The 22,199-nt window shown below is 36.6% G+C and overlaps 1 protein-coding gene across 4 annotated transcripts in view; it reads left to right on the forward strand.

The window, feature by feature from the left end:
* Positions 1 to 22,199, forward strand: part of PIK3C2G (phosphatidylinositol-4-phosphate 3-kinase catalytic subunit type 2 gamma) — a 328,047-nt gene that overhangs the window by 207,975 nt on the left and 97,873 nt on the right. For all 4 annotated transcript variants that reach the window (XM_067695808.1, XM_067695810.1, XM_067695811.1 and 1 more), the window contains one exon: positions 7,312 to 7,421. In XM_067695808.1, the coding sequence (XP_067551909.1) occupies positions 7,312 to 7,421 (110 nt within the window). The remainder of the gene's footprint in view (positions 1 to 7,311; positions 7,422 to 22,199) is intronic.

The raw sequence follows: 22,199 nt of genomic DNA on the forward strand, positions 1-22,199 counted from the left end.
CTTTTTTCTTAGATTCCATATATATATATGTTAGCATATGGTATTTGTTTTTCTCTTTCTGACTTACTTCACTCTGTATGACAGACTCTAGGTCCATCCACCTCACTACAAATAACTCAATTTCGTTTCTTTTTATGGCTGAGTAATATTCCATTGTATATATGTGCCACATCTTCTTTATCCATTCATTTGTTGATGGACACTTAGGTTGCTTCCATGTCCTGGCTATTGTAAATAGAACTGCAATGAACATTTTGGTACACGACTCTTTTTTTTTTTTTTTTTTTTTTTGCGGTACGTGGGCCTCTCACTGCTGTGGCCTCTCCCGTTGCGGAGCACAGGCTCCGGCTGCGCAGGCTCAGCGGCCATGGCTCACGGGCTTAGCCGCTCCGCAGCATGTGGGATCTTCCCGGACCGGGGCACGAATCCGTGTCCCCTGCATCGGCAGGTGGACTCTCAACCACTGCGCCACCAGGGAAGCCCCATGACTCTTTGTGAGTTCTGGTTTTCTAAGGGTATATGCCCAGTAGTGGGATTGCTGGGTCGTATGGTAGTTCTATTTTTAGTTTTTTAAGGAACCTCCATACTGTTCTCCATAGTGGCTGTATCAATTTACATTTCCACCCACAGTGCAAGAGTGTTCCCTTTTCTCCACACCCTCTCCAGCATTTATTGTTTCTAGATTTTTTGATGATGGCCATTCTGACTGGTGTGAGATGATATCTCATTGCAGTTTTGATTTGCATTTCTCTAATGATTAATGATGTTGAGCATTCTTTCATGAGTTTGTTGGCACTCTGTATATCTTCTTTGGAGAAGTGTCTATTTAGGTCTTCTGCCCATTTTTGGATTGGGTTGTTTGTTTTTTTGGTATTGAGCTGCTTGTAAATTTTGGAGATTAATCCTTTGTCAGTTGCTTCATTTGCAAATATTTTCTCCCATTCTGAGGGTTGTCTTTTGGTCTTGTTTATGGTTTCCTTTGCTGTGCAAAAGCTTTGAAGTTTCATTAGGTCCCATTTGTTTATTTTTGTTTTTATTTCCATTTCTGTAGGAGGTGGGTCAATAAGGATCTTGCTGTGATTTATGTCATAGAGTGTTCTGCCTATGTTTCCCTCCAAGAGTTTGATAGTGTCTGGCCTTACATTTAGGTCTTTAATCCATTTTGAGTTTATTTTTGTGTATGGTGTTAGGGAGTGTTCTAATTTCATACTTTTACATGTACCTGTCCAGTTTTCCCAGCACCACTTATTGAATAGGCTGTCTTTTCTCCATTGTATATTCTTGCCTCCTTTATTAAAGATAATGTGACCATACAGCAGGGGACTTTTTAGTGTTTCCTTCCACTGTCCAGTGGACAGACCAGATAGTCAGGGTGAGAGGAGAAGGATCTAATAGACATATCTACTGGGAGAAAAATGTGGTGGTTCCTTTGGACACATACATACACTAGTAATTGCAGCAAATTGTAGTAGAGAAATACATCTTTTTTAAATCAGCATGGTGTTTGGAGTCAATACAGTCATCAAAAATAACTGGTTTAGAGCCTTCAGATGACAATTCTACTAGATGCTGTTAAGGGCACAGACTTGGTGCAGGGCCTTCCTGGGTTTGAATTCTAGCTTGGCATTATACTAGCTACATTCCTCAGGTATGTTACTTAACTCCAGTAGGACTCATGTTTCCTCATCTATTAACTGAAGGTAATAGCATCTGCCTTGTAGGACTGATAAATGACCTAATAGTGAATACTTTGCATGAGCATTATGCTAAGTGCTTTATGTGTATTAACTGATTTACATTTCATAATAACCCTATTAGATAATTAATATAAACACTTAGCACAGTACCTGTCACATAGTAGAATCCAATTAATTTATTATACCCGATCCTTGTTAACCTATAACAGCACTGTCCATACAGTATCCCCGAATCACTTGGATATTTAAATTTAAGTTAATTAACATCGAATAAAATTTAAAATTCAGCTTCTAAGTCTCACTAGCCACATTTCAAGTGCTCAATAGCCACATCTGGCTCATGGTACCGTATTGGACAGCACAGGTATAAAACATTTCCATCATAGCAGAGAAGTTTTATTGGGTAGTGCTAAATAAATGTTGACCTTGTTGCAGTAAAGATTTGATTTTGATCCTTGTTTCAGTTTTCAAACAACATACGCACCTTACTTCTTTCCTCTCTGTCTTGAAAAATATGGATTTCTAAATATACTATATACATGTAGTCCTTCATTTAGAAAGACACTTTGGTCACTTCACATGTAAACTGAATATATAAGGTCCTGCCCATCTCCAGAGTCTTCAAGTTGGCTTTCCAGTAACAGCCAATGATTCATATTGGTAGAATTTCATTCTATCGCCCAATTCTATTAGGTCATATTGCAATTATGAGATGGTTTATAGTTCATAATCTGCATTCATAACAAGGGTAAAAGCCTACAAAGACTGAGTCCATGACCTTGACTCCATTTCATAATAAATATCCAAGTGGTTATCAACTCTAATATCCTTTTGGGCTGTAGCAGGGTCTAACTCATGAATCCATGAGCTCTTGAGTACTTAATATGTGCCAGAAGCTGTGGAGGATACATTAACATATGAGACCCAGTCGGTCTTAAAATTTTTAATTTAATAAGAAAGGTAAAATTCATGTACACAGGCAAATGAGGTATCCAGCATTTCTAAATGTCTAAAATGCTATAAATAACTGCATACTAGGAGTAAGTACCATATTCTAACAACTTCAACCAGTGACAGACGTTTCAAAAATAAACTCGAAGCAGAAAAGCACAAATATCGTTTCATACCCTTTCTCAGGTGACAGTAAAATTATGCTGAATGACAAGTAAGCATGTTAAAATAATGTGAAAGGACAGCTTTTTGAAAAAAAAAATTGATTCTAAAAGCTATTGGTGGGCTTTTATCTTTTGTTTAATAAATGTTTCTACCTACCTAAAAAGAAAACTTCTAGCATGTGAGTCATAATGTATTCAATAGTCATTAAAGAGTTTGTATGACGTTATTTCATTTAAAAGAAGTAGATATATGGTATTTTAATCAAGTATTTAAATAATTTCTTATAAAGTAATATTAAAATCAGATGTTGAAGGTTTCTGGTATATAGTGTTTGCAAAAAATTTCCCTATGTTTTAATTATTCAAGCATGACTTTTAGGCTAATGAAGAAATTTTGGCAGTGAAGGGTACTAATTCAGATTAATCTTATAATCTTAGATTTAAGCTTTTACAGAAGTTGAAACAGAGATAAGCAGCAATGTGGACCAATTAGACCAGTGAATAAATATATGTAAAACAGCAGTGTGTTATTATCTCTCTTTCTGGTTATTTACCTCTTGATTCTCTTCTCTTCACATTTTTTTCCTATGGGATTCTGTAGATAACCAAAGCATCAGTAAAGGTTTCAAGACCACACCTTCTCTGGTAGAGCTTCTTATAAAATAAAAACCAAATTTAAATTTACAAAAGATTATTTTCTACCTATGTGGGAAATCTATATTTCCCTCAATTCTCTCTCAAACTAACTGTTTTTGTGTTAACTTACTTAAAAAGAAGTTAATCTACTGTGCCATAACCTAGTTACAACTTGAGAAATACTTGATATGGGTCATAAATTCTACCTTCCGTGAATGGTCACTAACAAAGGATTATGAGCCACAAGTGTTTGGTGAGTCTGCTATGGAGTTAATTGTCCAGCCTTGGTTGAGAGCAGCATGTTTCCACATATTCACAGTCCTTTTTGTTTACTCCTGGGAAAAGCTGGGGAAAATAATCCATGAAATTCCCATCTTGCTTAAAACCAAAACATCTGTAGAGAACAAAGAATGTTGCTAGCTGAATTCACTAACATAAAAGCCTGTATTTCATCAGCTTTTCTCTTATTAAAAAATCAATAGAAATTATTATGGAAGCCTCCCAAAGAACATAGGGACCATTCACCCAGTTTAAAATGTTTATCACACCCATTTTTATATCAGATATTTTCCAGCAGAAATCTTTCTAACTTCTCTACATGGTGGCAAAGAGTGTCTGCTTCCCTAAGCATAACTATCAAAATAGATTTGGATTTAGTAGGGGAAAAGCAGAAGTAAAAAAAAAAAATTAATGTTCCTATCCTTTAAAAAAGAACGTATCTGTTTATTATCTGTACTAGCCACGCTTTCCCTTTCTTATTGCCCCAATTAAAGTTATAACCCATGTAATCTAAGCCAGGGAGGCACTTGAACCACATCTCTGTGGGTCAGTGAACAGACCTGACTAAGTGGACCAGGTATGAGGCCATCCATACTCTGATGTGCCGAGTCACATCACTCAAAGCCTCCTCTCTAAGGAATGAAACACATCAACAGGGGCAAAGTTAGCACTTGTTACCTTTAATCAGCCACATGAAAGGGAGAGAACTTGGGTTTGAAGCCATCTGCACTTGGCACCTGGTGTGTAGTGTGTGTGTGTGTGTGTGTGTAGGAAGGGATAAGTATAGGGTCTACTTCCCAAGGAAATGTTTGACAGAGTCCTAGATGAGCAGGTGTGAATTCAGAATATCCAGAGAAACTAGAAAGCAATTCATATCTAGGGAAGAAGCTTGTTCATAGTAAATGGACAGTCATAGTGTGATAACGGGGGAAACTGCCACGATAAATACACACATGTCTCTAGAACTCTAAGTACAGAACTGATAAGATAAAACCTAATCTAGACTCTAGTTGCTGTTGGCAATGTATCTCCCTATGGTTGATTTTAAGTTTATTAGTTGGAGTTGAACTTGCTATCTATAGGTTTTAAATGCCTGACAGATATATTTTCATTCATTCACTCATGCGTTCATTATTTCACAGACATTCATTAAGTTCTAACTACTTACAAAGCACCACGTTAACAATTTAGACAATTCAACATGGAATAAAAACCTAATTTGTTTTCTCAAAGAACTTAAAATCTAATGTGACAAACATAGACATGACAAAACGTAGTTAAAGCTAGGCAGAAATAAATACTGTGAAAGACATGTAACCAAAATAGGATTACTGTACAAAGAAAGCAAGTTATAAAATCTTATCAAGAGGATCTGTGGTGCTTTCAAGGAGGAAGATGTATTTGAGATGAGCCTTCAAAAAGAATTTCAATAGACAAGGAAGGAGAGGAAAGGGATCCTGGCTGAAAGAAAAGTATAAGTGTCTGTGGAGGCTTAAAGAGGGTGGGCATGACATGTGTGGGAAATGGGGGGAATCAAGTGCACCCAGGCTGTGGCACAGATGGAGACCTATGTAGACGGTGAGGTTGAAGTGATAGATCGCAGGTAGATTAAGAAAGGTATTTAGAACAGAATGAACATTTTGGACTTTTATATATAGTCACCTGAGAACCTAGAAGTTTCTTTGTTTTTGATGAAGGGAGTACCATCATCTAGCTTGGATTTTAGACAGATAACTCAGAAATTATGTAATTAGAGAGGTAGCAATTGAATAACTAGAAAAGGGCTATTCAAGTTATCTAAGCAAATGAAGATGAGAAGCTGAACTAGGACAATAATTGCAGTGGAAAAGGGAATGAGTACATGAGACTGTTGAGAGGGTTTTTATAGAATTAAGTGATTGACATTGGGAATCAAGAAAAAGAGAATCAAAGAAGATATGAATTTCTTGTTATTTGGACAATGATGGCAGTGAAATGTGAAACAGGAAAAAGGAGGAAGAGTTTATGGGAGAAGAAAATTTGCTCAAATTTAGATATCATGAATCTGATATCATCCATTGGAAAGACATCCATGAGGAAAGACAGCTGACAACTTCCCAGGACTACCTAATCCATTCCCATGGTTTCAATTACTATCTGCGTGCTAATGACTCCCAAATCTATATTCATGCTTTAGACCCCACCCAGCCCTCCAAATATATCCAATCACCCAGTTTTCTCAATTCTACTTCCTACGTATATTTAAAATCTAATAACTTTTCATCATTCCTAAACAGTCTACTAGTCCAGCCTCTTATTTGACTGCACTTTCATCTGTTTTTCACATATAACCATGATGATCTTTCTCGAACACAATTCATTCTTTTAATGCTCATTTTAAAACACTAAAAGAACTTTCCTTGCCATTGGGACAAAGTACAAAACCTTTCCGATTGCTAAAACATCCTGCACTACTTGTCTTTTCGGCCCCATCTCTTGTCGCTCACCCACAGGATACCCAATGTTCCAGAAAGCTATCTTGGATCTCTTCTGCAAACAAATGGAAGGTATCTTGCTCTCCTCTGTCCACCTATATATGCTATCCCCTCAGTCTGGGTGGGAAGAGTAGGAAAGGAAAACAGTTTCAAACCCATTTTTCTCACTTGAACTTCATTAAGTCAGTCACAACTTTACCCATCCTCCATTGCTGTATTCTCAGTTTATCTATTATTTTTACGATCAACAACATTGTTCTTAACTTCCCACTGCTGTAAAAGTGCCTCTGTTCCCAGAATAGGAAATAATTTATTTTAGTCATGAGGTACACTGATGATATTCTTCTTTTTTTTTCTCAGAGTTCAAATTTATATCAGAAAGATCTATTTTTTTCCTAAGATGTTTGCCTATCACTAAAGAGAATGTTATCCCTTCAATCTACACTGTAATTTAAGCGAAGTATTTTTCCAAAGTTTGGCAGAAAAAATACCTGAGCCTTTGTACAATTTAATCTTTAATTGTTTCATTGTTTTAATAACTTTTAGTAAATTCAGTCACCACTTAACTAGGGAAAATTGTATTCTTGTAGTATGAGTCATAGAGTCATGAAAGAACATAAGAATAAAAAGCAAAGGAATGGCGCCTAAGATTAAGAACCAGAAAGATGAGTTTTATTCTCTGTCTTTACACACCATTTGACCTGGACACTTCACTTACAGGTTTTAGGGCATTAAGTTTTTCTTCTTGAAAATAGGTATTGTGATATAATTTTTGTGTTATAATGTATATGTATAGAGCTCTTTCTTAGTCATTAGCATTTGATTCTCCCAGAACATGTTGGATATTTTTTTTTGGATATTTTTATATCCACTTTAAAAATGTGAAAATAGAGGTCCAAACAGGTTAAGAGACTTTTTCAAGATCATTTAGATTTTAAATGGTGGGTCCAGAAATTCTGACATTAGAGCTCTTATTATTTCTATTTTCCCATGCTGAATATGTCTCTTCAAAGGAAGACAAGATGGAGATTTGATTTACATTTATTCTGAGGTTTTTTGTTTCTGTTTTATTTATCTTGTTTTGTTTGTGTGTTTGCTTGTGTTGCTAAGATGCTACATGCAGGATTGCCTGAGCTAAGTGGAACCCAAGACCTGAAATATGTGTATAATAACCTTCGTCCACAAGACACAGACCTGGAAGCGACAAGTCATTTTACCAAGTAAGATTAGCAGTGAATGTGTGAGTATGCATGAATACAGACACATGTTTCACATTTGAGATGATTTTAGGGTGAACAGTCATTGGTATGAAGCTGTCATTTCTACAACAAGTTTGTGTCTTTTTCCCAAGGGATAGAAAAGGAGCAATGTGAATGTCTAGCAGAAGGCCTGAGTCAGTGTTTCTGTAGCAAGCTATTGTTTGCTAACCAGCCTCTTCATATAATACATTACTCAATAAGAGGTCATTGAAAAGAGCAAAAGCTGACATAAATAAATTGGTTGTTCTACTTGAACTATGTGCAGAAAAACAATTTGGAAAAAAGAGATTTATGATGAGATATGGACTCACTAATTTCACTTTTGTTTCGAAATTCTCACTAATTTCATCTCTATGATGATAGAAATATTGGAATATTTGGTGACTATCTTCTATTTTTAATACAGTTTTTATTAAGCAAGTCTGGGGCAACACTAGCGTACATCAAGTTCAGAGTCTGGGCACAGCACAGTGATGGTCGGTTAGACTCAAAATTATTGTCAGAAGGGTGGTGCATTTTATAAGATTCTTTTGAACTTCAGTTTTTGAATGGATAACATAATTGCTAGCAAATTTTAGGTGCTCAATAAATGTTAGCTGTAATTATTATCCTAGTAAATATTTTAAGTAGAGAAATACAGTGCTCTTTCCTATAATTTATTGATATTGAAACTTATTTGAGTCTAATTTTTAATTTTTCTAATATTTTCAACTGGAAATTTGGAAACACAAATTATATTTTTTAATAGATATATGCTCTGTCCTTTTGAAAAAAACAGTACTTATAGTTCCCACACAGGTATTACTTTTCTCTCCTTTTTCCAGAATGTATAGTGCAGAATCTCTCTCCATTCCAGGGGTGTCAGGGGAGTTCATGGGGATGCATGTCCTAAACACTTGGAGAATTTCACTTTTGCAAGGAATCTCTGTTTCATGAACTTGAATGTATAGGCTGCTCTTGTGGTTGAGTAGAAGCAATATGACAGAATCACAGAATATTAGAGCTGGAAGAGCCCTTATAGTAAATTTATTCTGACAGTAAATATGCACACTAGAAAACCGAGATCCAAAGAAGTAAGAGGCTTGCCCACGATTAAAAGAAGTAGTAAGAAATAGAGCTAGGACTAGGGCCCAAAGCTAAGACTTTGATCCCATGCTGTAGGGTTTTTTCAACGTCTACCATTGGAAAGTATATATGATTAAGGAAATCCAGGCAGAGCCCCTGCCAAAAATATTCCTTCCTGCTATCTGGTTTGCTTCTGAAATTCTACCATTAGAAATTCTTTTGGTGAGTCTGGTAGGTTTTTTGAGTCTTGAAAATGCCCTTTACTAGTAAAGTTACCTCTGAAAGAAGCTTTTGTTTATATCCACTTAGAAAACTACAAATATTAGTTGACAACTGTCTGTGGCCAAAGACACTCGCTTGAAGGCTGGCAGAGGTGTTTCAGATCCTTGGTTTCAAGGATGAGGGACTCTCAAGTTGCCTCAACTAATGGGGACAAGGGACTTGCATGAGAAATCCCAAGGAAGGGCTGACAGCCTACCTCAGGGAAAGCAGAAGGACATCTCTCACAGAGCCTGGAAGGTCCTTCGGAATTCAAGAGAGCTCTGGGGATCTCATGAGTAGGAATTAGCCTTCCAGTCTAGCTGCCATCCCTTGTCCAGTTAACTATACCCGAGGTGGGTGGGTTAACATGGTACCAAAAATAGTCCCCTCAGGCTATCCCATCAGGGTCTGACCAGGGTGCCTTTCTTTAAAGTGGGCGGCAGTAAGGCAGGCACAATTATTGACATGTCATTGAGACAGGGTGGGGAGATAGGGGAGGAGCATAGAGAGGGCCAGGAAAGATGGAGGTTGAAAACATGATTGGGCTGCAACCTGTGTTTGATATGTCATTGCTTGGACAAAGCAGTTATAGTGCTGCAGTTCATAAATTATCCCTCCTATAATTTAAAACAAAGGAAAAAACTATATCGGATGAAAAAAGCTCTTTCAGGCCACGGCCACAGGAAAAAGGTAAATAGGCTTTATTTGTCTGCCAGAGTCCCATCCCTCCACATCCTCCAACTTCATCTGACACACTCAGATCTGTAAGGGGCAGAATCTTAGAGATGGGTGAGCTTGCCTCTGTCGACTCATGCTTCCCTTCCTGTTCAAGAGGATGTGAACTAATACAGGAAGTAGATCTGAAGCCAGTAACTTCCTAGCAGTGAGCTAGACCTCATTATTCTGCCTGCATATCTCTGCCAGGCTAATTTTCTTACTTTCAGATATTATGTAGTATGTTCTGTTAATTAAACTTCTTTCTACAACTTTATGGTAAATAACTTGTTCTCCATGGCAGACTTAAAAGGCATCTAGTCATCTAAACTAGGGCACGTCATTTCTCTTCAATAATTGTCTTTGACTTGCCATTTCTTACCTCTTACTTTTGAGGACCTTATAAATATGATTGTCTTTATCAAGGTTCATCCACACCACCTCTATTATTCCCAGATGAATTCTTGTCAGGGTAGATCACGTTGTCAATATGCATTCATTCCTGCTTTTTCTATTTAACTCACATGCATAGCCTCATCAAAAACGCTACATTTTTAGATTAGGAAATTGAGACCCCAGAGAAATAAAATGATTTGCCAGAGGATACAACCGGCAGGAGACAAAGCCACAATTCGAATCCAGGAGTCATGCTCCAGAGTGTGGGGTCTTAAATTCTACCCTGTGTGCTCAAATCCACCCCTCCCATATGCAGGCTTCCGGGGACTTGCTGCTTCATAATTCAGACCACAGTTCTCTCAAGGTTCCTCAGAGCCCATGTTGGCTGCAATTTCACCAAGGTGACCCTATAACCTTCCTTGGGCACTAATCCTCATTCCTGAATATCCTGAGCCTTGGTGGACAGAGTCCCTTCCCAGAACTATTATCTCTGTGCTACCACCAAGTGTCCCCTGGGTGTTTGGTTCAGGATCTGCTATAACGACTGCCCTGGGAGACCCCCATGGGATAATTTGATTAATGATGCCAAGACTGTCACCTTCTTCCTTTTTTCCGTTTTGGCCCATTACCAGGTGCCTTGAACCTCTCTATATTGTTTTCCACTTTTCTTCTCAGAGAAATCTCCCATGAGACTCACCCTACCATTTATTTCCAAGAGCCTGTCTCAGTAGTATCTTTTATCCTAAAATCTCAATTATGTACCTTTATTTTTTAGATATGATTTAATATGTTTTGAGATTTCCTTGTCAACTCTTCTCTAAGTTCCTTGGTCAGTATATGTAGATCAAATGTTGAGGATCTTTTCTATCACACATTCCATCTAGCACTTTGAAGAACCTATTATCGAGGTTCAAGAAGCCTCAGTGGAATGTGACTGTGATTCTTTACAATTTAAAAAAGTTACTTAAACTCTCTGTTATTTAGATATTTAAAATTCTAAAGAAAATTATGCAATATTTCTTTTGTTAATACTTAAACAATGTATAGAGTGAATTTATAAAAGTAAGCTGCTGAATTTAAAATAATAAGGAAGCCTTAAAAATTATGTGCACTTGTTTACTTTTCTGTGTAAATAATACTGTTACCTTAAGCTATGTTCTCTGACATTATATGGATATCAAAACTTAAGGAAAAACTTGAAGTGTAGATGTCAGTGCACATAATTTACCAAAAAGAAATCAAGTTCATTAATGGATCCAACGTTGGTCTTGGTGCTTCAATGAGTGTCATTAACTCGGATATATTTTTGAGAGGCCCTGTATATTTAAATACCTTGTTCTCTTTGTTCTGAAAAGCTAAAAGTGTTTCATGCCACTTTTTATTCGGATACTACTAAGATACAGATAAAAATAAGATGAAAATCCACCTACTCCCACCACTGCCACTAAGCTCACAGATCTGGGTCATGAATGACTAAGCCATCTGAGACACAGCATGTGTGGATGGATACCTTAAGTGCCCTAGTCCTGACCACAGCATTAGCATTAAGAGGCTGCCCCTCTTGACCCTGTTTGAGACTTGAAAGAAAGAAATGGCTTTTCCTGCCTCTCTGAGGGAGTCCTCTATTTATGAACAATACAGGATCTTACTTCACTCTTGGGTATTCACATTCTGGGTTAAGAGCTGATCATAAGAGTTTCAGAGGATGCTGTACTCTGCATGGCATTAAAAAATTATATTACAATGAATGGCATTTAGAGAAAAATGGAAATAAAATTGGTTTACTGGACACAAAGGTTTTTCACATCATTGCCAACTCCTCCAACTCCTCTCTCTGCTTCCCTTACTTTTTTTACTCCCCTTGCAGCTGCGTTCTGTTGAATAGAGTCAAGACAGTATCATGACTCAGTCCCTGCAAATTGATATTCTCATGTAATATCTCTGCCGAGCCCACTGCTAGGCAACAAAGGCAACCATATATTAAAATGCCGTCCAAATGGGTTATTTCAGAATTTTCAGTCACTCTCACACCTTGGGTTAGCTGTCTTTAGAAACAGATAACCTATTTCACAGACCCGACTCAGATCATTAAGCATAAATTTCCTGGCTTACCTCCCCTCCCACATGCAGATTATGCTTTTTACTTTACCCATTTCCTCCTCCAGAAATGTGAGAAGAAATTTTCCATGTATTCCCATATATTCCATTTGGCCTGCCAGGCAGATTCTTTGGTTTAGTAAGTATAAGATCCCCTGCTCTTCAACTAAAGAGAAGAGTAGCTTGAAGACAGCTTGAAGCAAAACAAAACTCCAAACTTCAGAATAACAAATTATTTGCATTAGTGAGGTATTTTGATAGCAAGAACTAGATTCTATCTGGTATACTTGGGGAAAAGGGTATACGTGGACTCAAACTCTAACCTAACAAATTCCGGAAACCAATATGACCTGGCCAGTTTCTAAAGGAAATGAAGACCTTCTCCTCTGCTTATCTCTACCTATCATATTCTACTTCTTTTTGCCTACTGGCCAGTATTCTCTAATATAAATTCCAGAGAGAGACAGTCTAATTGACTTAACTAGTTGCCTTTGACCCTACTGGACAGGGTCCTTCATGCCAAGCCATCATGGATTCTGTTGCCCATCCTTATTCTTAACATGGGCCACCCCTTCACAAAGAACAGCCTGGAGCGTCTTCTCTGAACTTTGAGCTTTAGAAAGAACAGTCTTAATTATGAGGGGCCATTGGGAAGAGCAGGCACAATGACTGTCCCAACAAGTACATCTGTGAAGCTGCTGAAAATGTTGATAGCATCCAGAAAGAGTGCTTCTGGACTTCACAAAGACAGGGGTCAGAGTCTCTGAGCCACCTAGAGTGTGCAGACACAATGCCAGAAATTCCCAGTTTTCCCTGCATTCCTTCTTGTTTATTTCTCGTGGCTATAGGGTGAGACAAGACTCTTTATGCTCAAATGTCTCAAAACGTAATTCAATGGCTTTCTATCTGGTTTCTCTTCAGAACTGAGAAACAGAATATAGGACAGGAATGCAGATCCCTGGGTTCTTTTATCATTAAAGTTTCTTGATTTTTTTTTAGTACTTTGCAAATTGTCATCTCATGGATTGTTGTAATTCCATAAATATGGGTCACAGTTTTTCTTTGCCTTAGCTTAACCGTTGATACCTACAGAAATAAATACTCACAAGAAAAAACAAACAAACAAAAAAACAGAACCTAAAGAAACTAACAATCATGATGTCCAACTTTCCTTAAATGAAGAAAGCAGATTCAAAGGGAAAGTTAAAGTGACATTTCTCCTTTAGTTGTGATAGTTTCCCATTTTAAAAAATTGCATTATAAGCACTAATCTGAACTAAATTGACTTTTTAAACTATGTTTTTTAAACTGCAGATATGACAGCTTTTTACAATACATCAATAAAATAAGGTAGCTTTTGGAGGGAGGGGAGGATAGAAGCCTGGAATGTCATTTCACTGGCATAGTACTTATACGTAGTAAGACGAGCCCATCAATATTTCCCTAGTTTCTTTATTCCATTTGCTCTGATTTGGCTAAATTTTGTAAGGAGCCTCCATAAGAAAGTGTAGGAATTACTTATTGTATTCAAAGCCATGGGGCCTGGAATTCTTGTTTGTATGTAGTTAGGGGCCTGTGATGACATTTGCATAAGACTTGCTGATCTTGTAGATGAATTATGAAGACTTGAAACTTCAACTTGGAAAAAAGCAAAATCTTTCATTTTTTAAGCCAAATTCTAAACTATGAAGCAGGAGAAAAAGTGAAATGAAAAGAGAAAAAGATAAGAAACTCTAAAATTGCCTCTTGTTTTAATCCCTAACATCTCTTTCAAAAGGATTTGAAAGAGGATTTCAAAAGAGTTTACCACAAGTCATTTTCCACAGAACCATAAATCTGTACATGTGTTTTCCTTTGTATCTCTCTGTCTGTAGTTTACTACCTTTGGGGCTCATATATATATTCATTTTTTTACTTATTTGGTAGTAAGCTTTCTGAAATAATATTTGCATAATATTATTCTATTTCCAATAACTTTTTATATGTTACTTCCTTTGATTCTATCGATAATCCCAGGGAATGGCATGGTCTAGTCATCAACTATGTTTCCTAGATGAAACGATTGAAAGCTAATTGAATTTCTTGGATCACAGGCAGAACTGATGAGTTCAAAAGAGAACAAAATTGATTTCTTGCATAATGGGTGCTCTTCCCAGGACCCTAAACAAAATCATATGGGAAAAAAAAGTCCTACATACAAAACTCATAATCTCAGATAATATAGATGTTCTTTAACTGTAGTGTCTTTGGATTAGTTGAAAGAAAATAGTAAAAAAAAATCTAAATGCTTAAAGTTGTGTTTCCCAAATTAGGGTACCATGCCATCAAAGCTACAAGGATTAACATGAGATACGCTTTTTTAGTATCTATTTTATTTAAAAGGTTAGAACATGAAGCTTAAATTTTTGTCTTCACACAAATGTACATACATGTTACGTATTCAACCAAATTTATCAAGTGCTCTCTTTTCCTTGAATTTTTTTAAATAAAAGTGCATAGAGAGGAACTTTTAAAAAAATTGTGTACCAAGACTGCATCAGCAATGATTATTCACTGAATTCATTTAAAATGTTAATTTTTTGGTTAAAAAATATTTTGAGTACTTCTGAATACTTATTGGTCCAATATAAATTTGTAACAAAATAGGAATTATCTTGATAGCATATTTTATTGGTTTAGCTATGAGAAAGTGCTGGTCAGATATATTATAGATTACAAATTCAACACTGAACCATTATTTTTCTTCATGGAATAAAAGAAATTATGACAAAGTTGTATTAATTCACTGTTCCCTCTGAATAGTTAAGAATGACTCTCAGAGCTAGACACTCAGTAACTCCAATACAAAAAAGAAAAGGAAAAGTAATGGGGCTTCCCTGGTGGTGCAGTGGTTGAGAGTCCGCCTGCCGATGCAGGGAACACGGGTTCGTGACCCGGTCCGGGAAGATCCCACATGCTAGGCCCGTGAGCCATGGCCGCTGAGCCTGCGCGTCCAGAGCCTGTGCTCCGCAACGGGAGAGGCCACAACAGTGAGAGGCCCGCGTACCGCAAAAAAAAAAAAAAAGTAATGTCTTCTTTACATGTGCCAAAATCACTGCAGCAAAAATGAAGTTTGAGAATTAGATGAAGAAATTTGTTCATGGGGAGTGTGAGTCACTTGAAACTCTTCTATTTATATATGATAAAATTACAGTGTCAGTGGTAAAATAAGAACATTCTCATGCAAATTCCTTCACAGAAAAAGTCACTTGAGAAATATTTCCCTGCGACTCTTAAAGAGACTGACCAGTGAAATAGGTCAGTGTTCTATCAAACCGCAAAATGATATCAACGACTTCAGCAATAGAAATATGCTCTTGTTGACATTCCTGGCAAGGGTTGCCCGAGAACCTTCTCTTGATCGCCACTCCACACATTTAGGCATCTCTCTTCAATGGTTACTCCGAGGTAGCTCATGAAGCAGTTAGAAACGTTTGCCAATTATACTCTAATAAAGGTGTTAAAAAAAAAAAAATAAGAAACGTTTGCCATTTGTAGTTGCATATTAATATAAATGTGAGTTCAAAAAATATAATATTTAACCTGAGGAAACAAATCTGCCTATAGGCTAAACCTGACGTGAAAGATTCGACCCTCTGGATTTAACCGAGTTTTCTGAGACTGATAAACTCCATTGCCCATTCACACACACATAGCTAGGAAACCTATTAGTAACAGTTGTTTCTGATGATAAGCAATTTAAATTATTTGTATCCTATAAAAAGGTACATCTGTTCTGAAGTAGAATAGAATTTGTACACATGTTTAAGATGGGACCTATGGCTTAAGAAATTTTATCTTAATGTATGCCCCTTTGGACTGTGTTCCCTAGATGCCAGAAATACTGTTAATTATTTTTTTTCTGTCTAAGGGTTATTCCTATGTAAAAATTAAAGGATCGTTGTTTTAGTGCCTTTGTACCACCTGGGAATTCCATACTCACTTATTGGCTTATTTCTCACTTAAAGACAAAGTTGGAAGACTGTTCATTATAAATAATCCACAATGAGAGCAAAGACTTTCTAAATGTGTTAGAATTTTTCCTTGCTACTTTCTAAATGATGTCACCTTTGGTATGCATTTAACTTCTCGAGGTCTTTTTCTTATCTGTTGCCAAAATAATTTTATTGCTCACCTCTAAGGATGAAAAGATTAACATAAGGCATTTAGTGCAGTGCCTGCCAAAGGATATATACTCCCTGAGGGCAGAAATCTGATTTCTCTCCTTCACCTCTATGTCCCAGTACAAAGAACAGTGCCTAGCAGGAAGTTAGAAGTGTTTATCAAGACTGCCTGGGGGATTTCCTTAGGAAATTTGAGAACTGAATCCTTCTAGATGCTGCTTTGGATTTATAACATAAGGATACTCCAAAGCATAATCCGGCTGAAGCTGCCATTAAAATAGATAAATCAGAGAGAGCTGCCACTTGGATAAATCAGATCCTCGTAGAGGCCTGAAACTGACTGCTCTCAGGTCCCCAGTCCTAAATTGGGTCATATTTAACAACATTATTTTATCTGACCTGTTAAATCTGCCACTTGAGAAACTAGAGATGCATTTAGATGAAAGTCTGCATTAAAACTCTAAGTTTATCGTAAAAGTTCATCCTTCATCTCCAGTCTTGCATCTTAACTTCCGGGCGATGTAAGAATAAGGCCTAGACATAGTTGAGATTATGTGAGTGTGAGTACATCAGAACTTAAGATTTATGGTTCATAAGCCTACCTTCATGAAAAGTGAGTACATGCTATCATCCTAGAGCTTTCCACCTCAACACATAAAATATGCTCAGTAACTATTTGTTGAATGAGTGAGAGAATGGTAGGTCTCTGTAAATCATGATTAGTATTATACTCTTACTGCTATTATTACCTTCATGTCTTTGAACTACTGATGAAGAAAGAAATGAATGTTTTATACTGCACTACGTACCCATAAATTCATAAAGTCAAAGGACATCTTTAAAAATAATGAACACTGTGGAAATGAATAATGATCGGGGTCATATTTTAACCTTCTTAGGAAATTTTGTCCAATATTGATGTATAATAATGGAAAAATTTGGATTTTTTTAAGTCTAATACCAGAACAAGATAAATGGGCTTGAAGTTTTATAAAAATGAGGGGGAAATTATTAAACATTATTGAACTACATTTTTAACTTTGAGGACATGGCTGATTTGTTGTAAAGAAGGCATTCCTTGGTAACTTTGATAGATGCCAACCAAGAAAAGCAGTGTTTGATTACATTCAACATCTGTTCCTCATGGAAATATTTTAGTAAGCTCAGAATAGAAGGAAACTTAGATAAACATACTTCTTTAAGTGAAAAATTGTAAGCACTCCCATTAATGTCAGGAAAAATATAATAATGCCTCTATCTTGTTAGTACAGCTCTATATTTAAGCTTTGTTATATTGTTATTTTCCACTTGAATAAGAAAACAAATAAAACAGTTCCATATAATTTTTTAAAATTTTTGAAATAAGAATTTAGTACAGTAAGTGGTTACAAGATTAACATTCAAGACTCAGTAATGAAAAAATTAGAGAGGGAATATTATATGATCACCTAAATAGATACAGAAAATTCAGTTATTAAAATTTAGAATCACTCATTATTTTAAAACTCTCTAGAAATAGAAAGGAATATCCTTAAACATGTAGCTAAAAACCTACAGAAAACATTATACTTAGTGGTAAAACATTAAAAGCTTTTCCTCTGTAATCAAACAGACGAAAAATGCCTGCTATCACCACTTCCATTTAACATTGAACTGGAGGTCTTAGCAGTGCAAAGGGTGACAGAAAACTCTGTCATTATTTGCAGATAACATGACTGTGCCCATGCAAATTTCAAAAGAATATACAGTGTATTGTTAGAATTAATGACTTAAAAATCTACTCATATATTAACAAATATTAGTTAAAATAAAATTTAGAAAAAGCTAGAATTTACAATTCACAATAAATCCAACAAAATATATGGAAAACAGCCACAGAAAAAATTCTAAAATTATACAGACAGATGTAAAATAAGACCCAACTAAATGGAGAAATATGCCATGTTTAGCGGTTGCGTGTCTCAATACTGCAGAGATGTTGATTCTCCCCAAATTAGTTTATAGTTTAATGAAATGTCTTACAAATCCTTACACATTTATTTTATGTATTGGTAAGCTTGATAAGGTGATTCTAAAATATATTCGGGAGGTCAAAGGACCTAAAATCATGAAAAAAAAAAAACCTGAAAAAGAACAAGGTAAAAGAATTTTCAAGATTTATTATAAGTTCTTGCTATTTAAGAAAGTGTTGTATTAACAAAGAGATAGACAAATTGAAGAGTACAACAGAACGAAGAGGCCAGAAACAAGCCTATGTTTATACATACCCTTGGTACTGGACAAAGTTGAATCAGTAAGGAAAGAATGGTCTTTGCAATGAAAAAACAAAATTGGTTAAATTAATCATTGTACATCTATACTTCCAGATAGATCATTAAAAAAAAATAAGTTAACTCTGTTTTCTGAAGTAGATTGTTCATTCAACATATATTTTGGGGCCACTTACTATGCATGAGTTACTATAAAGTTTTTCTTCCAGAACATATTACTAAGTTAAAAAAGCAAATTACAACATTTCATGTAATTGTGATTTTTGAATCCTGTCTTTTTTACTTCCATCTCACACAACTTCGAAATTCTTACAAAATCATGCTCCCTTTATCTGTCTGTTTCCCTTCTTCCACTCCTCACTCTGTCAGCCACTCTGCTGTTCTTTGCTGTCTGTTAATCACCAGTCATCCATCTACCTCTGAGCTTTTGGATGAGGTGTTGTTTCTGCTTAGAATTTCCTCTATCAGAAATTTCCATGGCCTATGCTCTTGGCAAATTAAGTTTTTTGTCAAATCATTCAACTCATCTTTTTAGTGAGACTGTCCCTGACCATCCTACTTAAAATTACAACACTGTTCCCTACCTCATATTCCCTCTCCCCAATTTCTATTTTAGTTTCCTCTATGGTATATATTTCTTTCCCAAATCCTATATTTTTACATGTTTATTTCATTATGGTCTGAATTCCACATTATATAATCTCTCTAAGGGGACACATTTCTGTCTGTTTTTGTTTTCATTGCTACATCCCAACATGCACCTGGCATGTAACAGGAGTAAGAATAGTGTGTCTGGCTGTGTGTCTGTTGGTTTGTGCAAGTGTATAGAGAAAGCTCAAAAGAATACTACCAGATTGTTCATAGTAGTTATTTTGGGGGAGGAGAGTGACAACGGAAGATGGATGAAGGGAACTTTTCACATTTTACTTAATATTTTACTGTATGGCTTGAATTATATATTATTTTTTAAAAATCAAGTTTTTTAGTGTCCCTGGAATTTATATTTCTTCCATAAAACAGATCAAACAGGGTAGCAAAACCCCAAAACTACGGGCAACATCTACAACAAAACTAAGTAACAAGGTATTCCTAAGAATCCTAAAATACAAGCAGATGGGGCAAATCAAGTTACAATTATTTTGTAACAGCATCTTATGGGAGGAAGCTAAGGAAGCAACATGTTATCTGATTGACCTGAGAACAGAACTCCGCAGAGCCCACAGGTACTCACTGGAAACCTGAGCGGGCCCATTTGATAAGCTGTTTAGCAGCTGAAACTGGGAAGGATTTTTACACACTTCAATTCACAAGGAAGGGCAAAGGTTCCATGGCAAATCTGAAAAGGTTGGAGAAGTCTATAAACTCTCAAAGGTAACTGGTGATTCCTCCCTAGAAATAGTCCTATGCTGAAGAGAAGCTGCTGGAACTATAATCCAAATGAAAGGAGAAAGATCATAGGAGCAAAGGAAAACCACAATCCAGAAAAAATTGGGGGCAAAGAGAGAAGCCAAAGAGGAATATCTCAGAAAGTATGAAACAGTGTTTTTACCACTGTGATAGCAACAGAAAAGAAAGCTTCAGACCCTTGAAAAGCCTCTACTCCTTCCTGAAAGTTTAATTTTATATTAAAATGAGTAAGCAAAATGGATCATATCTGAATGTCATACAGAATTATAATTTTAAAAAAGAAATAAGATGCAAAATAAAATCTCTTCAATGAAAATATGCCAGAAAGACATTCCTAACAAGGGATAAACTGTATCCTTACGTTACAAATTGATCTAAAAGAAATTAAGAAAATAATAAAATATGTGGAACAGGGCTTCCCTGGTGGTGCAGTGGTTGAGAGTCTGCCTGCCGATGCAGGGGACACGGGTTCGTGCCTTGGCCCGGGAAGATCCCACATGCCACGGAACGGCTGGGCTCGTGAGCCATGGCCACTGAGCCTGCGCGTCCAGAGGCTGTGCTCCGCAGCGGGAGAGGCCACAACAGTGAGAGGCCCACGTACCGCAAAAAAAAAAAAAAAAAAAATATGTGGAACAATATAGATTACAATTAGAGAAAACTCAGAAATGAAGTGATTGAACCCCCCCAAAATTAGAAAATAAAAGAAAGAATACTTTTAAAAATAGTAAACTACAAAGAACACAGAAGAAATTAAAAACAGCACAATAGATAATACCTCCAGAGAAAAAAAGATGAAAAAAACAAAGGAGGACCTTTAAAACAAAAAGAAATGAAGTCAATAATATCCAGTATACATATAATTAACTTCCTGAAAAATAAAACCAAAGTAATATATCAAAAAAATATCAAGAAAGGCCTAAAGTTCAGCATGTGCTATCAGCCATGTGGCTGACAAAGTCTTGGTGCTCTGGCTAGGTGTCAGGCCTGTGCCTCTGAAGCAGGAGAGCCAAGTTCAGGACATTGGTCCACCAGAGACCTCCCAGCTCCATGTAATATCAAACAGTGAATGCTCTCCCAGAGATCTCCATCTGAATGCTAAGACGCAGCTCCGCTCAATGACCAGCAAGCTACAATGCTGGATACCTTATGACAAACAACAAGCAAGACAGGAACACAGCCCCACCCATTAGCAGAGAGGCTGCCTAAAATCATAATAAGTTCACAGACACCCCAAAACACACTGCTGGACGCGGTCCTGCCAACCAGAAAGACAAGATCCAGCCTCATCCACCAGAGCACAGGCACCAGTCCCCTCCACCAGGAAGCCTACACAACCCACTGAACGAACCTTAGCCACTGGGGACAGACACCAAAAACAACGGGAATTACGAACCTGCAACCTGCGAAAAGGAGACGCCAGATACAGTAAGTTAAGCAAAATGAGAAGACAGAGAAACACACAGCAGATGAAGGAGCAAGGTAAAAACCCAGCAGACCAAACAAATGAAGAGGAAATAGTCAGTCTACCTGAAAAAGAATTCAGAGTAATGATAGTAAAGATATCCAAAATCTTGGAAATATAATGGAGAAAATACAAGAAACGTTTAATAAGGACCTAGAAAAACTAAAGAGTAAACAAACAATGATGAACAACACAATAAATGAAATTAAAAATTCTCCAGAAGGAATCAATAGCAGAATAACTGAGGCAGAAGAAGGAATAAGTGATCTGGAAGATAAAACAGTGGAAATAACTGCTGCAGAGCAGAGCAAAGAAAAAAGAATAAAAAGATTGACAGTCTCAGAGACCATTGGGACAGCATTAAATGCACCAACATTCGAAATATAGGGGTCCCAGAAGAAGAAGAGAAAAAGAAAGGGACTGAGAAAATATTTGAAGAGATTATTGTTGAAAACTTCCCTAATATGGGAAAGGAAATAGTCAAACAAGTCCAGGAAGCACAGAGAGTCCCATACAGTATAAATCCAAGGAGAAACATGCAAGACACGTATTAATCACACTATCAAAAATTTAATATAAAGAAAAAATATTAAAAGCAGCAAGGGAAAAACAACAAATAACATTCAAGGGAATCCACAAAAGGTTAACACCTGGTCTTTCAGCAGAAACTCTGCAAGACAGAATGGAGTGGCAGGACATATTTAAAGTGATGAAAGGGAAAAGCCTACAGCCAAGATTACTCTACCCAGCAAGGATCTCATTCACATCCAACAGAGAAATTAAAACGTTTACACACAAGCAAAAGCTAAGAGAATTCACACCACCAAACCAGCTTTACAACAAATGCTAAAGGAACATCTCTAGGCAGGAAATGCAAGAGAAGGAAAAGACCTGCAATAACAAA

The sequence above is a fragment of the Pseudorca crassidens genome, chromosome 11, assembly GCF_039906515.1.
Source record: "Pseudorca crassidens isolate mPseCra1 chromosome 11, mPseCra1.hap1, whole genome shotgun sequence".
Classification (NCBI taxonomy): domain Eukaryota; kingdom Metazoa; phylum Chordata; class Mammalia; order Artiodactyla; family Delphinidae; genus Pseudorca; species Pseudorca crassidens.